Source organism: Frieseomelitta varia, unplaced genomic scaffold (assembly GCF_011392965.1).
Source record: "Frieseomelitta varia isolate USP_RPSP 00005682 unplaced genomic scaffold, Fvar_1.2 scaffold_530, whole genome shotgun sequence".
NCBI lineage: Eukaryota > Metazoa > Arthropoda > Insecta > Hymenoptera > Apidae > Frieseomelitta > Frieseomelitta varia.
This window is the reverse complement of record NW_025110291.1, coordinates 280,630-298,095: the sequence shown is the minus strand read 5'-3', so window position 1 is coordinate 298,095 and position 17,466 is coordinate 280,630. Positions and strand designations below refer to the sequence as shown.

General features: G+C 34.4%; 1 protein-coding gene across 1 annotated transcript; it reads left to right on the top strand.

The window, feature by feature from the left end:
- Positions 1-947: 947 nt before the first annotated feature.
- Positions 948-7,162, top strand: LOC122533446 (B-box type zinc finger protein ncl-1-like). Its single transcript, XM_043663153.1, has 10 exons — positions 948-1,804; positions 1,928-2,737; positions 2,918-3,249; positions 3,334-3,538; positions 3,607-4,105; positions 4,206-4,373; positions 4,436-4,686; positions 4,770-5,127; positions 5,214-5,446; positions 5,569-7,162. The coding sequence occupies exons 2-10, from the start codon at positions 2,057-2,059 to the stop codon at positions 5,671-5,673; spliced, it is 2,832 nt and encodes a 943-aa protein (XP_043519088.1). The 5' UTR covers positions 948-1,804; positions 1,928-2,056; the 3' UTR covers positions 5,674-7,162.
- Positions 7,163-17,466: the final 10,304 nt, after the last annotated feature.

The window sequence follows — 17,466 nt, the reverse complement described above, 5'->3', positions numbered from 1 at the left end:
GTAATTTATGAATTCTGTGTAAAAGATTATTGAATGACGGAGTCGAAAAAATAATTCTACGTAGATTAAGAGATCAAAAATCAATAAAATCTGGGATAAAGATTTTCACGCGGCGTTTAATTTCCAGTGGAATACAAACAGCCAATCAGAGGGCTAGGTAAAAAATCGGAGAGAAAAATTTTTCCGCTTAAAGTCCCATTTTCAAGGAATTGGAAATTTTGTTTTAATTAAGAAAGTATAAACCTTTAATTTAATTCGAAAACAAAACGGCCTGTGAAAAAATTCTCGACATTTACTATATAATCAAGTCTATTTTTACTATATAATCAAGTCTAATCAAATTAAGGCAAATTTTCAAACACAATGATCTCGAGAATGAAATGTTTTCACTGATCAATGGTTTAATAATTGTTACATTTCCATTGAAAATTTACATCTTTACGAATTTATTACAATGGAAAGTATAATAATTCGTGTATCTTTGGCTGGTAAAAATTAAATTTACGCTTCTACGATAATTTGCATCAATGTATACTGAATAAATAAATGTAAAAGGGAAATAGTTGTCTATTATATAATTGCTTCTTTTACTATCGACAAGCTACGGATTTTTATATATTCAAAGGTAAGTTTAAAGACTCAAAGATGTGGTAAAAATATATAAAATATATTACTAGATATAATGTTTGAGTTAATATTGTCCTGCAATCGAGTTTTGCTCTTCTCAGCCTTTACATTTTGTTCTATAAAATTTTATATTCTCGTTATTTGTATACCCTGTATCTTTTATATTTTTTTACTGCAGATTGAAAAATTGGGTCAACGTTGGATATTCAAAACATCGTAACTTAACTTCGTGGTCGAGAAGTGTCGCTTGACTCGGCTCCGCCGACGAGACTCGGGGCGAGTTTCCAAACGGTTCGAGCTACGAGTTCGCAAATGCGCCCATCATTGTTACTGATTGTTCGCGGGGCTCTTGCATTGGGGTCAACTCGTCTCGGTTCGAATGATCAGCTCCTTCGCTCTACATGTGAAGCAAAAAAAGAGGAAAAAAGAGAAATACATTGGAAAACGCGGTCCAAGACGTCCCGATAACAATTGACACTGATAGAAAACAGTCACGGTTTTGCTGTCGCGTATGATTCCGAGGTGACGCGTGATAATCGATAAAAAAAAAATGTTTGTTAGTACGCTGGACACGCAGGCCGATGTGTTGATCATCGACTCCGGGCTGAGAATTTAATGCACGAAGCCAGTATTGGTAAGCATTCCGGTCAGTTAGCGAGAAAGGTGGCCAGTGTGACAAATGTAAATAGAAGGGGTGGACGCAAGGCCAAGATATTTGGGGAGGTACGAGAGGGAAACGAGTTAACCGCGCGTGTGCGCCTACCGCGAGCCACGAAGTGAACACACCGTTGTCGCGAGGAAATTCTCTTCACTGATCTCGAATGATACACGAGAAACGAGGGAGAGACAGAGAAACTGGCCGAGGAGAGAGAAGGAAACCACGAGAGCACGTCGCTTGAACTTGAAATGCTGCACAATGAGAATTCATTCGTCGTAGCGAACGTCGTCCGTTAATTCGATTTCTTGTCTTCGTCTTCTTTCTCTCTCTTTCTTGTTTTGTTTTCTCTCCCGTTTGTAGTGTAGCGCCGCAACAAGTATTATTTTTATACAACACGACAGCAGCGGGAATCCCTATTGGTGAGGCCGACCGTGACACCGACAGTGTTTTGTTTCGTTGATTCAATGGTTGATGCTGCGATGTGGTTCTGGCCCTCGTGTTTAACGATTTGAAAAAGGGGTTTGTACCTTTTCTCTCTCTCTCTCTCTTTTCCTCTCTCCCTCTCCCTCTCTATCTATCTGTCTCTATCTTTATTTTTGTTTTTTTTCCTTAATCATAAAAGTTTGCCCTCCTGTTTGTTAGAGCGAAACGTTGAATGAGACAACGTAGATCTCAGATCTCTCACGATTACCTCGAGAAAGTCAGCAAGAGACAGAGAGTTGCTCACAAGGTGGAAGACGTTCACATACAGGCAAGAAGAGGCTTGTAAGGATGGCATCGTCCATGGTGGCTGTCCCCTCTGGCACGGCATCAGTCTCAGCTGGAACTGGTATCGCCCAAAATGACGACGTGGAGAATGGAAACGTGTTCAGCGAACGAAACATAAATGCCGTCACCAGCTGCAGCGAGACCTCGAACTCTGGCAATGCTCTGGAGGAGATCAACTGCGGCTCCGGGGAGTCTGGTGATCAAGAATGCGCCATCTGCTTGAGCAAACTCTGTTCACCACGAGTGCTCTCCTGTCTCCATGTGTTTTGCGAGGCGTGCCTGGACAAACTTCTGATGGATGAGGCGGGCGACTCGAAGGTTAGCTCCGTACTGGTCTGCCCGCTCTGTCAACAAGAAACTTCCATTAGTTCTAAGGGTGCCGCGTCATTGACGTGCGACTACGTTTTAACGAACATACTTGACATGTCTGCGATCGAGAACATGGCTGTACTTTGTACCTCGTGTAAAGCCAAAGAGAGCGCGGTCGCGCGCTGCTCGGACTGTGCCAACTTCTTGTGTCCGAATTGCAATACCGCGCACCAGTTCATGCGTTGTTTTGAAAGCCACAAGGTCGTGGCGTTTGAAGATTTGAAGCAATCCAACGAAGCTATACCGATACATAAACCTATTTTTTGCGAGTATCATCCTGCTGAGAATATGAAGTTTTATTGCTATACTTGCCAGGTAATTGCTTTTTTTCCTTGATCAAGTTCCTTGATTATGTGACAATTCGTTGAAGTCGGTTGAGCCCATACTAAGTATGGATTATGAATAGACTTGAACTTTTTACCATTATTATTATTATCATTACTGTTAGAAGCATTGGGATATTGTAAAGTTCATTTTATTGATTGTTCAATTCAGGAACCTATATGTAATGAGTGTTTGCTTATTGAACACAAAGCTCCAGAGCATCAGTATGAACGGCTAATGGATGCCGAACCACGTCAGAAGGAAGAATTAATAAAGCTGATGAACGAGAGCAAAGCAAGAATTGCAGATTGCGACCAAGTGTCTGCACAATTAGAGAATGCGCTTAGTGAACTGCAAGCACAACATGATCAAGCTAAAGATTTAATTGTAGAAACGTTTCAGAGTTATAAAGCTGTCTTAGAAAAGTGTCGAGACAATGCCTTGGTTGAACTTGAAAAGTTACATTCGGATAGGGAATTAGAAATAATGGATACATTTCACAGGTAAATGAGACATTCTTTCTTTGTAATGGATATTATTTACATGTTTGAAAGATATTTATCAAACGTATTTATTTACATTCATAGCGTTGAGAAGACGGTGGAGAAGATAGAAGATGCTTGTCGTTTTACCTCCAGACTTCTTGAACACGGCGATGCTGTGGAAATCCTCGCGCTTCGTCGTATCGTAGGAACACAGTTGATGAACTTAATAAAAAACACACCGAAGCCAAATGTTTCGTTTTCTATTCAATTTCAAACAGACTATAACGAGTTTGAAAAAGCGTTAAAGGTAGGTTACTATATTATGTGTAGTCATATTTCAACGAACAGAAATATGTTGAGGAAACATGATTGCAGGAAGTATTTGGTAAATTTCATACTGAGAGTACACCGGTAACAAAATCCATAGCAGAACCAATTACAACTATGCCAGGAGTATCTGCAAATCAACAAGTTGTACATACCTCAATGGGCTGTCCCCGTTCTATTAATACAAGGTCTCCTATCTCTCTTCCCACATCAATGCAATCCTCCTTCGAAGGTGATCCATCATTTGTTATACCTCCAACGTCAAGCCCTCAAAATATTCCACCTCCACCACCTCCTGTGTCCCTTCCTCCAGGTCCCATTCATGGACTCACCAGTATTCAAGAGTACAATCTGCAGCAGTTGGCCAGTTTGGCAGAGAAGGTCGAAATGGTCGGAGATACGAATGTAGTTGGGCCCAGTTCGAATCCCAGCCCAACGCCACCTTTCACTTTAGCAGATTTATTTGCCGGCGATCTGAGTTCTACCAGCCATGCGATTAACAATTTGCAAGCTCTAGCAAAATTAGGAAATACACTTGGCAATCAAGGTACAGAATTGATCACTGACCATAAACTATGAACTACTCCCTTTTTCTGTCTTTTCAACGTCTTTCTTCAAGTCGGTCAGCATTTCTATTTATTTTTTAGATCTTGGCAATCCTGCTATTAACGGTGGTAGCGGTCTAGTATTAGGAAGAGGTCCTTCACCAGCCATTGTCGACACACCAAACTTGAGCCTAGCTGCTAATAGTCTTTTAAACGGAGGATTTCAATCGTTATCCTCGTCTACTTCGCCGATACTTTCACAGGGCGCTGGTAAGATCTTTATGGATTATCATGTATGTTTCAGATAAACTGGAATTATGTATTTGTTGCAGACGATTTAAGAGCAGACTCCATGCACAACATGCCCGTGGTGGTGGGAAACACGGTCGGCAATGTAACTGGTTCTGGTTCTGGGAATTACGCTCATCCACGTTCGAATAATACGAAATTAACTCCCATGCAAATCAGGTGTAAATTTGGGCAGTTAGGTCCGAGCAAAGGTCAATTCAGCTCACCCCACGGATTTTGTTTGAGCGCCGATGAAGATATTATCGTTGCCGATACGAATAATCACCGGATTCAGGTTATTTTCTGCTCAATACTTAAACATTAATTAGCTCAAGCCACCCTCTGCTTCGTACGTTAATTGAAAAAATCTGCTTTTAGATATTTGAAAAGACTGGCGTATTCAAATTCCAATTTGGTGTACCTGGCAAGGAGGAGGGGCAATTATGGTACCCTAGAAAGGTTGCTGTGATGAGGAACAGTGGGAAATTCGTTGTTTGTGATCGAGGGAATGAACGATCGAGGATGCAAATATTTACAAAAAGTGGTCACTTTATCAAGAAGATAGCAATTCGTTACATCGATATTGTAGCTGGCCTAGCTGTAACCAGCGAAGGCCACATTTTGGCTGTTGATAGTGTATCACCGACGGTGTTTGTAATTAGCGATACAGGAGACCTGTTGAGATGGTTCGATTGCAGTGAATATATGAGAGAACCAAGTGATATTGCAATAAGTGGTAAATAATTCCTTTCCGCTTATGTTTAATCGCGTAATGTCTGGCAGGTTTTACGAGTTACAAACTTTTTTTTTTTTCGTTTGCAGGTAAAGAATATTTTGTCTGCGACTTTAAGGGACATTGTGTTGTGGTGTTTAACGAGGAGGGAAAGTTTTTGCGTCGCATTGGCTGTGACAATGTAACAAATTTTCCAAATGGGATCGATATTAGCGATGCAGGAGATATATTAATAGGAGACTCGCATGGCAATCGTTTCCATGTGGCTGTTTTTTCAAGAGATGGTTCCTTGATTTCCGAGTTCGAATGTCCATATGTTAAGGTAAACTGCCCAAAGTTTTTTTAATTTTCTTCTTTTCGAATAGAATGGCCTTAACCTCAGTTCGTTGAGATTAAATTTAGGCCGTTTCCGTTTTCACACGATCACCTGATGGAATTTCGCAGGTATCTCGATGTTGTGGCTTGAAAATAACCTCAGAGGGATATATCGTAACTCTGGCTAAAAATAATCATCACGTTCTCGTGTTGAATACTCTTTACATATCATGAAGCGAAGAGGCAGACCAAATAAATATGTCGTAACTTTCTTCAGCGAGTGGAATTTCCTTGACGAATGTTGCTCTACTCTTAACGAAGAACGAATCGATAAAAATGAAAAAAACAAACCAAAAAACAAAAAAAAAAAAAAAATACCAGAGAAAATATATCCAATACGCCCATGGCATCGAGTTCTTTGAGATTTGGGCCTATTCAAGCAATAGAATTACAAACAAGTGCAGCATGCAGCTTTAATAGTCTGTATCAAAGAAAAAAAAAAATGGAAAAATAAGTATAAATGCGTCCCTGTTTTATGAAAGTAAGAATGTTCGAAAGAAGAAAAAAAAAAAAAAAACAAACAAAACAAAAAAAAAATAAGGTAAACGTACGTCTCCGACCAAAAAACAGTATAATAGTAATTTAGCGAAGTTGCATTTGGTAAACTGCCAAGATAAATTAACACGAGGAAGAAAAAAAAAGAAGAGGAAAAATGAAGTCAAGCAAAGTGGATCGTAGTGAGTGAAAAGAATTGAAAAAAAAAAAAGAAAAGCTGAATTGGATCGCTTTGACTGGAAGTAGAAGAGGAGGAACATATGAAGAGCTAGAAGAGATGCAAGGAAGTTGCAGAATAATAGCTTTCCGTCACAATCGGTCGCATCTTCGACTTCGTCAGTATTTTAGGTATGTTTACAAATCAAATTATTCTAGTCTCTAACGAGCACTGTTTTACACGCTGATTTTTCAATCCGTGCTCGAAGCAACGTGTTATCTTTATCTGTTGCATCGTGACGTCAGAACGGTAGTTATACACGACATGGGGAGAGGAAGGAGAAATTAATAAGATTCTTTCTTCCACACGTTACTTCGAGACCTATTCGTAGACACACTAAGTTTCTAAGGTTTCGTTAAGGATTGTTAGGTAATCTACTAGGCATGTTAATGAAACGAAAGGTTGCGGTTATTAGAAAAAAAAAGTAAATGATAATACAAATTCCTGTGCTTAATGCGAATGGGGAAAACAAACGTTGCATGCTGCGACACATGGTAGTACTTCCTGCTCTTATCATATCATATCCCTATTTAAACAAACAGAAAATGATAAAAAAGAAAAAAAAGAAAGGACGAACAAAATGCAAACAGTACTCCTCGTTACGGCAGGCACGAAGCTTAAACGAAAAGGAAAAATAAAAAGAAAAGAAAGGGAAAAATACGAGCCATGTTCCTGGTGATTCTTTTCGTGCATTTGAAAATTAATAGTTCTAAAAGAGTAAGAGAAACAAAGGAATTTTATGGGACAACGTTAATGTAGGGGGAAAAAAAAAAGAAAGACATAGAATTACAAATATGTTGAAAATCAAACATTTAATTGTCTTGCGGGACGAGGAATCGTACATGATATATTATATCCGAGAAAATTAAAAGAAAAAAAAATCGAAAACAATTATTCTAGACTTGCCACTGATAATAGATCCCGTTTGTGCATTGTTAAAAGAAACAAAAATATATATATATATATTATATAAAATTTTATATAATATATATTATAAAATTTTATAATATATATTATATTATATTATGTTATATTATATATATATGTATATATATTATATATATATAAAATAGACGAGGCACATAATGGTTACAATATTTACTCAGGATGCTTTATTATGGTCCACCATATAAATACATGCGTGTGTGAATTATTGGTTCGTGGTGCTAGCGAATAATAATAATAATATATCCATACCATGTAAATGTATTTGTTATAAAAATTACAGAATCGCTCCGACATTTAACAATGTTGTGGAACGATCATGTAATATATTATACAAGATTCATAAGTATAAAATTATACTATACCGGTATATCATAGGAACAATATCTTTATCTATGTATAAAAAGATTTAAAAAAGAAAAAAATGGAAAAAACAACGTACAGTTTGCTAAACAACTTCTATTTATGTATATATATAATTAAACATGATCAGTAAGGAAAAAAAGATGAAAATTCATGTAAAACACAAACATATATATATAGAAATACACATATTTTTTAGGGTTGTTTACATGATCAGCCTTAAGATTTAATTGAAACTATAAAACAAAAAATAAATGCAATGTGTATACAACATATATATATATATACATATATATATATATACACATTTATATATGCATATATATATATACATATATATCGGGCAAATCGCTATATACTGTGTTACAATTACCTACAATAACGATTGAATGTGAATAAAACTATCTTGCCATACCAAATGTTAGAGGAAGCACATCCATATATATATATATTTCTACTTGGATAGCTTTGACAAATTTGTTTCTCGCATACAAATTGGCTATGCTGAATAGAATTGGTTTTAAAGGGATGAATGGCTGTTTAATGAGGAAGTGGGAGATACGTCGAAAATCTTAGGGAGAACGATGCAAAACTGCAGAAACGATAATAGAGGGCTACTCAAAACAAAACAATAAAAAAAAAAGGAAAAAAAAAGTAAATTTGCGCATAACATTTGTAGTAAATTGCACGAAGCCTACGTACGTACACCTAAGCTAATCAGTCGTAATCATCTTTTATTATTAGAAGTTTTAATTTTATATATATTAAAGAAAGAAAGAAAAAAAGAAGTAATTCTGAAGTATTTAATAGTCATGGTTAGCAGAGTTATATAAATAATGCCTGTGATAATAGTATCGTCAGGATAAGTTGTGTCCTTACAGAGTCTCTGATGTTGTTGCTAGGTAAATATAATTAGAGATACCAAAATGAGAACGTCTTGTGGAAGGTGTATTTCTGTTTAATGCACAATGACACCCGATACAAAGCCATCGAATGGTCTCTAATAATATGTTGAATATAAGAAAGAAAAAAAAATAATAATAATAATATTGAGAAAAAGTAAAGAGAAATATGTTGCAAACATTTTTGCCAGTCATATTTAAAGAAGAAGAAAATAAAAAAAAGTGAACTCATAGTGTAATGAATGGATGACCATGAATGAGAGAGAGGGTCTTTTACCTCACAAAATTATTATATTACGCTCACCTTATATATACTTGAATATTTTAGTATATAGATTTACTCTATTTACATATTTTTATCTGTGGAAGACTACTTGGCTAATTTAGGCCACTGTTGAAATTCACCCCTTATTTGCCTTGATGTTTAAATTACAATAATAATATAAACGGAAAAAAAATGAAACGAGAATTACTTGTTACGTAAATGGTAATTGTGATAGATTTTTTGATGATTTTTACAATCTCAAAAGTCTTATTATCCTAATATGTATAGAATTATAATAGTCACTCTCTACATAAAAACTACATGAAGAAAACTCTGCTTACATTGTTAAAAAAAAATAATAATAACTAATAATTATTAAATGACAAAAAAGTAATGGATATATCACCTTATTGTAAGCAGTTTGTAAGAGACAAAAGATATATATATATATAGTATATATAATATAGTATTATATATATATATATATATTATCAGTCTATTAAAGTAAACTTATTCAGATATGTTCTACGTATTATACTTTTATCTGATCTAATGTTTTTATCGCTATTAAAAAAATATATATATATAAATAAAAACACAGTTTCCAAGGCCTTTTTAGGTGCCACCTAAAAAAATATACTTCGACACGATTTCGGTTTTTGTAATCGTTCTTTGTGTTCGTTTACGATGACGTGCTATCTGTGTGCAGCTTGAAAAACCAAAAAAGAAAAAAAAAAAGAAAAAATAGGGGAAAAAAGAGAAAAAAAGAAACTAAATTCATAAAAGAAAAGGTGTCCATTGTTTTTTTCGCTACTCGTAATCTATGGTATCTCTAAAGCAATGACGAACAAATTTAATTAATTTGACGGAGGATTTTAAAATTTTTAATGCAAGAAAATGCATACATGACCGATATGATTATTATTCCCCTTGGCGAAACTATTTATGTATCAACAAGAGGGACTATCCATTTCCAAAAATTTAAACGAATTTTCTTGCTTAAATGTTTGATTTTACCATTCTTGGCATTGATTGATAATCGGTCTATTGATTGATAATGTGCGCAAGAACACGAAAATGAATACAAATCGAGAGAAGGGTTTCTGGATTAAGTTGCTGCAATTGTAAGAACGTGTACGAAAGAGAATGACACATACACACACACACACATCATATATATATATATAAATATCGGAACAGAAGCCGTTGTTTGCCAGCCGTAAAAGACAATGAAGAACAGGAAGAATTGTGTCGCGTAGTCAAAACCAAAAAGAAAAAAAGAAACGGCAGTTTCAGTCCCAAAGGGAGGAAAAAAGAAAAAAAAGAAAAGAAAAGGACAACTCTGACACGAAAATTAAATATATATAAAATATATGTTCCTGATTTGAAGGTCGCATCACATTTTAAATGATACAATAAAAATAAGATTACACTTGCGAGTTTTTGCGGATATCGCGTCGGGGGCATCTACGCATACAATTATATATATATATAAAATATATATATATACACAAGTAATATATGATATATATATATACATATACACATTAATGATAGGATTTAAAATGAAAAAAGAAAAAAAAAAAACAGAAAAAAAAAGATGCAACATTAACTGAATTCTAGCCTACGGTTAATCATAGTCTTCCTAGAGTTCTGGAAAAAAAGGCAAAGAAAAAAGAAAAAAAAAAACATGAGAAAAGTTTTATCTTTTCGCGGATTACCAGGAAACTTTTTTTCTATTCGAGACTCGTGGCTCTCCCGGAAGTCGGGCCATGGTCTTTCACTATAGCTATAAAGGAGCGTAATAAAATAAAGGAAATTATTATATATCCTACCCTACCCAACCACCTACCCACCCACCCCCCTACAGTGTTTAATGCTGATGAGAATTGGCAGTCGAATAGATCTGCTGTGAAAGACGTTTTATCGAACATGACCTTTACGCAATTGCAAAACGTATTAAATTTAAAGATGGGAAGATAAGGGAAGATATAGAAGAAGAAGAAGAGGGAAAATGAGAGAACCGTACATGCATATATATTTGTTTTTTGTTTTTTGTTTTTTGTTTTTCCTCTCTCTTCAGGCGTTATTGTTCAACGTATATTTGTACAAAGATTTAAACATAGCGGACATAGGAGAGAGGGAGAGGATGAGAAACAGAAGACGAGTTCGCAAAAATTAGGAACTGTAATTTTTTTTTTTTTTTTAATTAATTAGGTTATTAATGTAGAACAAGTACGTCTCTTTGTTACGTTTTTCCTCTTTATTATTTTTTTTTCTTTCCTTTTCTTTTTCGTCGTTTTACTCATTTCTTGTAGGTCGTTTTTAAGTAACAACTGTTTCCTTTTTATCTTCGTCGAGGCATTAAATATGTGTTCTTGTGTCGGTTGTTTGAAGAAAAGAAAAAGGGCATATTTATATGTATATATTGTCGAATCGTGCTGGTTTTTTCCCGCGCTTTTGTTTTTTTCCCAATTTTAGGCGCGTGCGTTTTACCATTTCACATGACGATTATTATTATTATCATTATCATTATTATTATTATTATTATTATTATTATTATCATTAAACAGGGACACCACTTCTGGTTTTCCATTTTTTTTTCTATTATTTATGGCACCTCGTGTGGGGTTTTTTCTTTTTTTTTTTTTTTTTGTTTCCCCGCATGACTTCAACATTTTATATCACTATTATTATTACTATTATTAACAATATTATTAATATTCGTATTCTTATTCTTATTATTATTATTATAACTTTTGTACTTTTGTTTTCTTTTTTTCCTCCTTAATTTTTTCGATCATTGTTACTTCCGTAAAATGCAATTTTCGCTTTTTTTTTTTTTTTTAATTGAAAAATTCCTTTTACGTATTTTATTCCTCCCTCACTTTTTTTTTTAAATGGCATTCAGATCCTTTTTTTCTTTGTCCCCTCCTCCCCGTTCCCCAATACTCAAATCGAAGTGACGAAAGGCATAAAAAGATTTTCTTCGTCTCGTTGCCTCTCGAGACGCCACTTCTCAACAATTTAATTTTCATTTCCTTGGCCAGACTTTCGAATTTTCTTTTCTGTCGATTCGCATAAGCAAGCTTTTTTAAAGAACTCTTTATTATTGTTGCTAATATTATATTACGGCTATTATTATTACTATTATGATATTTTTTAACAGTAGATTCCATCGATAAAGATACATTAATTTAAGCGTAGTTTATCGTTAAGACTTCCCCCTTTTTATTTCTTGTGTTTTACTTTTTCTTTTAATTCGAAAAAGACAACATGTAGATCTCACGATAAACGCCGAGAAAAGTTTCTCGATTCACCGTATTAGTGCCAAACGGCTATCTTCTTCGAACGTATAGTCCCTCCTTCCGTCGTTCTCTCTTCGTTAAATTTTTCTTTTTTATTTATTTATTTTCCTCGTTTTTTTCTTTTAGTTCAATCCTTCTTTTTTTTCTCTTCTTCTTCTTCTTCTTTGGCTTGAATCGAGAGGAAACGAGATTTCGATCGTTCTTCGTATTGACAAGAAAGGGTCCGCGGTTTTGAATTTCGCGTCAATTTCTTCCGCGAAGTCTCTGTCGATCTTCTTTTAATTTCTATCCCCGATGCCCCACCCCCCTCCCCTTTTTTTTCTCTTTTTTAATCCTTCGCAGACTTACTCGATTTACGATTTATACGTAGTGAAATTCTTTAGTGCCAAAAAAAAAAAAAAGAAAGAAAGAAAGACTAAAAAACGAAGTTAAAAGCGAACAAGAGACTGCATAATTTAACGAACGGAACGAAGAGGATGATGAGAAGCGCCTCGATTGCGATCATCTTTTTTCTTTTTCTTCTCCTCTTTTTTTTTTTTTTTCTTTTTATTTGTCAGTGATATTTATTTAATTATGATTCATTCGTATTCAGTTCCGTTTTACGCCGTTTTTAAGCATTGATAAGTAGAGAAAAGAGAGAAAGTGTATGGAGAATACACGGGGTATCAGTGGTTCTAAAGTTAGAAGGAAAAAAAAAAGAAAGAAAGAGATAAGAAAATGTACGAAGAAAGGAGCAAAAAGAAGGAAAGGGAAAAAAAGAAGAAATCTATCTATATACATATATATATATAACTCTCTATATATACACATACAACAATTATAAAAAAAAAAAAAAAAATGAAAAAAATAAAAAATAAAAATAAAGAAAGAAAAAATAGATGCCGTTATTAATTTCTGTTTTATCCTTCCTTTTTCTTACTTCCCAATCAATCCTCCAACGTACCACAAATTCGTTGAACTTTTATCGAATAAACATTTCTATTCTCCGACTCGCGTAATCGAAGATAGAGTTTTATGTAATGTTAATACACGGATGTATTCGTGTGTTAACTGACGTCGAGCGACCCTAAGAAAGAGCAAACGATATATATACCACCTGCGGGCCACGCAGCATCCGGGGAATGAATCTAAATAAAGGAGCTCCTCCGCGCGATCAAAGATTCGAAAAACTCTCAAATTACGAAAGCCGTGCTCCGATCCTCCTACCGTGTATTCTAGCTACTATTAATGTTCATTCTGCGATCTCATTCTTTCCACCATCGTACCTGGCACTAGGTGCAAAAAAAAAATGGTTTTTGTCGAGCCGCAAGAGCACCGCTCGGTGAGAATCCTTAGGTCTTTCCGAGACATTCCACCGGACTTCTTTCCCCATCTCTTTTCCACCTCGTCTTTCAACCTTCTCTCCTTTCGCTTCTTCCTCTTTCTTTCTCTCTCCCTACCTCGTCCTCTCTCTCTCTCTCTCTCTCTCTCTCTCTCTCTCTCTCACTCTTGTTCTCTCTGCCTTATTTTCTCGCCGTTTCTGACAAGTACGTACAAAGTATAGCTTATGACTTGTTGCTAGGAGCACAGACCAGACACGAACTCATGTCTGTCAGAGGTATTTGCAATGTCTTCGCGTTTCAGCTCTTTCCATTCAAGCACAAATTACATTAATTCTCCCGACGAGAAACGTTTGTCCTTTTATCCCTCGATAATTTTCTCGCGAGAACGAGAGTCAAAGAAACGATATCGTATAACATGACAATAAATCAGACGTACATAATTACGATTTATTACCCGCGTGTGTAGCTTCATTCTGGTAGACCGAAACGATTCTTCCCAATATAATTAATACGTCTGTATAATCTGTTAAGCGATTTATGTAATACGTTTCGTTAAAGAATCTGTGGTTCTTACTACGGATTAATTATCTCGAAATGAAAACTCAACGATCTGAAGATAGAAATGCTCATAATAATCTCTCTGTTTCCCTATAGTTTTAGATGATCTATAGTCGAGAAATGATCTAGATAATGGAAAAGAAAGATATTATTTCGTGCAAGGACACGTTTGTTACACTTTTCCATGGTCCAGTCAGCACACAAAGAACTCTACACCCTCAGGGAGTGGTGTACAATGAAACGTAAAGAAGAAACATCGAGGCCAGTTGCGCAGTTGCAAATTACGGACATCCTTGAAAGCTTCCAAAGAGATTATGCACGCGAGAGTTCAGCGTTGCTCGCGCTGTAGGTGGTGCACCAATTTGTTCTACCTTCACAATGAAACCGAGATCCGCTATCGATTATCTGAATTTCACGGTACGCACCGAAGTATTTGTGTATGCCAAATTATAACGAAAGTATCAGATTACGTCCGCCTAACCGCCAACATCTTCTAAAAAAATCGAAATATTCCCCTTCTAAAAATTCTAAATAGACACACGAGTTGGCAATTACACACAATGTCGAATAGCATTAATCTGAGAGTATTCTACACTCTACATTATCCGTACCAAACGAATATTCATAAAGATCTTAAAGCGAGGAGATAATGTTTGGAAGAGAAATTTCTAAGAAATTATTAAGCTCCTTTTTTTAATCTTTTTAATCGTGATAAGATCAAAGGCAATTTAAATGGAACGTTAACGTATCCAAGTTTAATCTATGTACCTCTCATTAATCATACACCGTCTTCTATTCATTCTCGAATGCTTGATGCTGCAGTGATTCCTTTTTCTATTATAATTTGTAATCGCGATTACGCGGATTTATAAGATTCAGAATTGGAATCACAATTGGCTATTAAATTATTCTGTATTTTCCGTGTAAACAGACTTTGTGCATAATTATTTGTGAAGCGAGTTTTCAATGAATTCTATCATTTATCGTTAATTTGCAGAAAAAGAAAAAAAACGTTCCATTCTCACAAAGACTTTGTGTATGAATCTTGCGAAATTCGATATCGATAGAATTATCTAATATTTCGTAAAAAGATTAAGAAAAGAACAAATGGTCATCCGAAAACATTTGGTCCACAAAAAGTACTCAGCTGGTACTACAAAATCGTATCGACAAAGGATCGAAGAAAGGAAAAAAAAAAAGCACTATGAATTTTTCAAGGTAGTTCACCTCGCGAGCCTTGAACGTGCACATTTACGGAGATGCATTCGTATAGCATTACGCATTCACTGGACGTTCCTTCCGGGAAAAGGTAGAAAAAAAATTTTAGAAGCGGTTTTATTCGTCGCTGACCCGTCCTCGTGGCCCGCTTCACGAGTCCATAGCAGCTACGTGCAGCTACTTTGAATTTTCATATTACCAGCTGTGTCGGATATCGAATTTGAATGTATGAAACCTTTGAGCATCGGATGCAGCTTTCCCGCTTGTAAACAAACTTATCCATGCCAAGGAACACCCGTCTGCGCGCATCGAATAATTTCAAATTCAAACGCGCGCACCGTGTCCTGGCGGCCAACTATAATATTTAATATTATACAATTTTCTCGTTATGATAATCACTTCCGACACGTTAGTTACACGTCAGTTCTCGAATCAGCGAGTGGTAACTGCACGTTCGAGCTATTCTGCTCGAAACGCTAAATTAATCGAGATGAATTTTAAACAGGTGGAGGTTGTGCTTCGAAAGATTTCATCGTGACTCTCGGTGCTCTTCTAACGAAAGACAGACTGACTTCCATTTGTGATTTAGGTGTAAGAATTAGCTACACGAATGAAACATAGACGAAACATGGGCATTTTCTTTCGATAAAAATAGATATTTAAATAAATTAATCGATATCTTTCTTTTCAGTGATAATAAATATATAAATATTTCTAATGTTATGTAATACGTATTGTACATACACAGCAACTATACTATTGACACTTATTTATAAGGTTTCGAATATATTGATAAATATTGGAATAAATAAGATATATGTATACATGCGTATGATAGCTGGTTTTAGTATGCATCGTGTTTTCGATTGCCACGAAATTTAGAAACTGTAAATTAACTATAACGACACAAACAAGCGTAACAAGATCCGAATCTTGTCAGTCTTTTGTAGATAAAATCAAACGGAAATAATGTACAAACAATAGTTACGCGTACGTATCTCTTTGCTCCCTGTTCAACTTCCGCGCGGTTCTTTTGATACAAGCAGGATTTGCAATCCAAATTAACAATGATAATGTCCATGCTTCAACGACAGACTTTAAACAAAAAGTTTAAAGAGTTTTTACAAGATCAAAAAAACGTTAAGAAACATGCCGAACGTCATCACAGATGGAAGTACGGGATAACTATAATTATTTTTATAACGAGGGTCTTTTTTCATACAGTAAATTAAAATTCTAAAGTTATTAATAAAATATTAAAGAACTTATCAGTTCAAATAAATTTTATCAAAAATTCGATATAACATGGGAGAAATCAAAGAGAAGAAGAAAGAACAACCCTCTCATTTACATATATAATCATTGTAGAAGAAATAATTAATCCTAGACTTCCTAAAATACTTTTGTACGAAAAATATACAAATTCGAATGAAATATTTTCCGTACGCTTACAAATTAGTTACCCATATGTCGAAACTATATATTATTGATTTTTCATTAATCAAATGGATATGTACATCTACACAATCATCTAACCGAAATCGCAGTCAATCAGCTCATATTAATTGCCATATAATTAATAATTGTATATAGTTATATAATTAGTTTAGCTATATAATAATGTATAAAAATTATTATATATATATAAAAATTATTAAATTATAAATAAATTAGTAATTACATATCAAATAATACTATCTGTAGCCTAATTAAGTCTAATTTAGTCTACTTTAGTCTAACATCTCCACAAAAAGTGATTTTTATTCATTCATATAAATACATTATTCTATAGAATGTTCTCTTATAATCTGATATTCTCTCTCTATTCATATAAATACAATTCAAAAGAAAAAAATCTTCTGTCGAATCTGTACCTAAAAAACTAACCCAAACCTAAAACACTCAAAACGATTAATAAAATCTGTAAAATATAATTATTACTTGCAAAATATAATTTACTTGCAATGGACCATAAGAAATTTTTTAAAAAGAACGAAAATATTGACACACTTGATGAAAAATTATCAATACTTTAAACTGTGACATGAGAAATTTTATTATATTACGCAGAATAACTACTAGATAATTAATAGAACTATTATTTAGGTTATTAAATATGTACATCCTATCTAAATTATTGTTGATTTACTAGAATGTATTGGAATTAAGAATTACGTAAAAGCATATTATATATATACATACATATAATACAAAATTAGTCATATTACAAGGTCACAATATTTGTATTGGTTAGAATTGAAATCAAATTTTTATATAAAATTATAAATAATTTTAGCATGATATGTTCTGTTTAAATGTTTATGTGCTATTATTTCTTTAATTATTGAAAATTATATGTAAGAATTATTTAGAT